Source organism: Otolemur garnettii, unplaced genomic scaffold (assembly GCF_000181295.1).
Source record: "Otolemur garnettii isolate 467f Iridium unplaced genomic scaffold, OtoGar3 scaffold00010, whole genome shotgun sequence".
Taxonomy (NCBI): domain Eukaryota; kingdom Metazoa; phylum Chordata; class Mammalia; order Primates; family Galagidae; genus Otolemur; species Otolemur garnettii.
The window spans coordinates 34,501,084-34,505,272 of record NW_003852405.1 but is presented as its reverse complement, the minus strand read 5'-3'; the positions used below and the strand labels follow the sequence as shown (position 1 = coordinate 34,505,272).

At 41.2% G+C, this 4,189-nt stretch overlaps 1 protein-coding gene across 1 annotated transcript in view; it reads left to right on the top strand.

The window, feature by feature from the left end:
* LRRC7 (leucine rich repeat containing 7) overlaps nt 1–4,189 on the top strand; it is a 463,713-nt gene that overhangs the window by 341,111 nt on the left and 118,413 nt on the right. The window contains exon 9 of the mRNA XM_012801636.1: nt 2,219–2,363. Within this exon, the coding sequence (XP_012657090.1) occupies nt 2,219–2,363 (145 nt within the window). The remainder of the gene's footprint in view (nt 1–2,218; nt 2,364–4,189) is intronic.

The window sequence follows — 4,189 nt, the reverse complement described above, 5'->3', positions numbered from 1 at the left end:
CCTGCATTCGGAGCAGGCAGGAGGCTGAGGCAAAAGGATCACTGAGCCCAGGAGTTGGAGGTCGCAGTGAGATAGGATGACACCACTGCACTCTAGCCTGGGCGATGGGTGAGACCCTGACTCAAGAAAAGAAAAAATAAATAAATAAACTAATGTATCTAAAGTACTTGCACAGTGCCACGTGTGTGCTTGTGTGTGTGCAATCAATGTATCGGTTAGAGACGTGCTTATTTATACTCTGTCAGATAAGTAGAGGCAATATGTAAGATGGTAAAACGCTCACAGGTAGATCAGATCAGTGGAGGAACCATGAGCACGGGACACAGACTTATAAACCTGGCCCTAAAGCAAAGGAAGCGAGTCCAGCCCTAACTGCATGGCCCCGTTCCAGCCGTGTGATCTGCGTCCTCCGTGCCCCCGGTGAGGGTGGGTTCATGCCTCTGTCCTCGGCACTCCCTTACTGATCCAGTCGTCCCATTTGCACTTCTGGAATCCTCTTGCATCTACCCCCTCTTCTTCTGTCGCTTCTGCTGCCGTAACAACTAAACAACAAAAACACTGTATTTCTAGTGGATCTCCCTGGCTTAGCCTTTTAAAGTTCCCTGAAGTCATTTCCTCTGAGCGCAGATCTGAGCTCGTCAGCCCCGTCTGACAAGCCTTGCAGCCCTCTGTGCCTGGAGACGGAGTGCAGTATTTCCTCACCAGGCACGGACTGCCTTTTAACAGCTGGCTTCTTCCCTCATCCCGATTTCAGCTACTTGAAATGTCTCACTCGTCCTCAAACAAGCCCGGCTGTTTCCCTCCTCTCTGTGAATGTCTGTGCTGTTCTTCTTTCTGAATCATCACTGTCTTCCAGATGATTGCAGCCCTCCCTGTTCTTCTGTGGCATTCTCATCACGCTTCTTTTTTTATTGTACATTATCAGAGGATATTGTGATTATTTGTTCAGCTCAAAGTTTCCTTCACTCTTAAGGATAAAAACCATCTTCCTCGTGGGAAGTCCCCGCCCTCACTCACTGTACTGTTCATGACTGTGGACCCGCCTATAACACGGGTACTAGTCCGTCGTGAATCCTCTACAGCAGTGGTTCTCAACCAGTGGATCCCGACCCCTTTGTAACAATGAAAGTACATCCAGCATATCAGATATTTACATTACGATTCATAACAGTAGCAAAATTACAGTTATGAAGTAGCAACGAAAATAATTTTATGGTTAGGGGGTCACCACAACATGAGGAACTGTATTAAAGGGTCGCAGCATGAGGAAGGTTGAGGACCACTGCCCTAAAGGACTGTGGATGGAACAAACATTGAAGCTGAGGAGTAGGATAAAGTCCAGATCATAATGTAACCTTTTCTTATGCATTTGAGATTTTAGGACCAACATGTCGGACACCCACTGTTTCAGTGACAACTTGTGTAGCTGGTGATTACTGAGCTAGTTTATTCAGCACCAACATCGAGATTCTTGTGTTTTCTACCTGCTGCATTGAGATCACTCACATGCCACCTGCAATTCAGTGTTTCTAAGAATACTCAAATACATCCCCACTATGTAATTTTAGAACATTTCATCACCCCTGAAAGAAACCGTGAACCCATTGCCAGTAACTCCCACGCCCCCTCCACCTGGTTCCTGCCAGCCCCACGCTGCCTTCTGTCTGTATGGATTCGAATATTCTGGACATTTCGTACAAATGGACTCACGTGATCTGTGGTCTTTGTGACTCGCATCTCTCACTTCGCTTATGTTTTTAAGGCTCATCCACTCCATATCATGCATTGATACTTTCTTCCTTCTTATTGCCAAATAACGTCCCATCATGTGGATATACTACACTGCCTTTATTCATATAAACATCTAAGGTGCCTCTCCTTTTTAGCTATTGTGACTAATGCAGCTGTGACCATTTGCGTAAGTTTTGTGTACGTGTTTTTTTTATTCTCAGATGTATACCTAGGGATTGTCAGGTCATATGGAAGCTCCAAGTTTAACATCTTGAGAAACTGCCGAATCTGTTTACAGAGTGGCTGCATCATGTTGCATGTCTACCAGCAATGTTCAAAATTAACAATATCTCCACGTTCATGCCCACACTTGTTATTGTTGTGGTTTCTTTTAAAATTAACATTAGAGTATTGTGTTTGTTTTACAACTTTAAAATACCCTATGAAAGTTTCTCAACTAACCCTGAGTTTATGCAATGTCATCAAGTCTATAGGAAAGTTAAAGATGCTGGTTTACCTGGATATGTCAAAAAACAGGATAGAAACGGTCGACATGGACATTTCTGGATGTGAAGCCCTCGAGGACCTCTTACTATCGTCCAATATGTTGCAACAGCTGCCTGACTCTATAGGTGAGAATGTCATATTTTGTCTTGAATATTTATATCAATGTAACATTTTCTTTTGATGGTATAATTTTTCCATGGTTATAGACAATATACTATTAGGCTGATATTAATAAATTAGCCAATTAACAAAATGGTATTTTATAAATATCTTAAAATGAAATATTCATTCTAGTTGTTAAATTCAAGAAGGATTTAAGATTAAAATGATCTTACTAAATTGATACGTTTTTAAAATTGTTAGGTCATTTATGTTGTGAAATGTCTTTATAAGGAGTATATATCTTAAGTTTATAGTAATCTGGTAACTATATACCTCTTCATATCTTGATAGAATTATGGTAGCTCCATCTAAAGATGTTGCTATGTTCAATTGTTAATATTGTAACATTGTTATAATATAGGGTGACACATGAAAATGCACAACTATAAAATGTTTTCCCAGTTCTGTTATTTTTAAAAGGACACATTGTTTTTATTGTCTTTATCATGTTACGATTCATGAGGGCAGATGACTTGTCTGTTGGTAACAGAGTAAGCATTCAATCTACTGCTTATCAATTTTTATGTAAATACAATGATGAAAGACTCATTTAAACAATGAAGAAACAATTTTGTATCAGTGTCTTGCTGTTATTATTTATGAGAGGACGCATTAGAAGGATAACACTGAATTACTTGACTGTGGAGTGTAGCTCTGGCCCTCATGTGACAGCTGTTACATGTCCAGAGCTTAACACTTAGTTGTCACAACCTGGCTGGCCCAGCTGAAGACCAGGGACTCTTCCAAAGTTTTCTCCACTGTTCTATTGTTTTCATTTTCTCATTGTTTCAGGCTGATAAAGAGCATTCGTTTTAGCAAGTCAAAGTCTAACTTTCCTTTCTTTCTAGATTTGCAGACTTTTTGAGTTATAGAATCACATTTTATAATGGGATTTTTTTCCACTTGCCCAACCATGGGTCTTAATTGAGAGCTGTATCAAACATTTCCTCCTTTCCAGGCTTTGTCTTTGAGAATTCTGATTGAGTAAGTGTGGTGAGCCCTCTGTTCTGTATTTTTATTAAACATCCTAGATAAAACTCGTGCTCAGACAAATTTAGGAAATGCTGGTTTATATGTTAACAAGTAAGGAAGTGTAATAGTTAAAAAGAACATTCCCTGGTCAGATCAGTGGTCCAGAGAGGTGATACATAACCTCACAGTCCAACTGAACCACCATTCTATCCCATTTCAAATACATCATGAGGATAAAAAAACCAAATACATTTTTAAAAACATGTTTAAATATTTTAAACATGTTTTTAACTGTATTTGGTATTCACTGCTGCCTCCTTGGTGCCAAGAACTGTCCTGTCATATGGTAGATGCTCCATGAGCACTTAAATAAGAACGTAGCCGTGGGTTGGAAAAATGAGCTCTGTCCTGAAGCCCAGACAGATGTAAGTCCAGTGATGACCCCAGGCCTGCTGGGCTCCTGACCACACACAGCAGCCACAGCAGTTCTTGCAATGATATAAAAAGTAGAAGGACTGTAAGCATAATAGAGGAATCAGAGCTTACCAGATATTGAGGCAGGTACCTCTTTTTTGTGAAGAAAGACTGGAAAACTCCTACAGCTGGTACACAGAGTCATGGAGGAAGGAGAGGACAGAAGGGAAAGTGCTGGAAACGGGGGTGAGTCACACGCTGACTTGTCCTGGGTCTGCAGGGGCCACAGGGTGAGGATACCACAGTGATGTCAGAACACCTGCCTCTGAAATCCAGATGCCTGGGGGTCAGGGAGAGGAGACCAGAAGACTGTCAGAACACCTGCCTCTGAAATCCAGACACC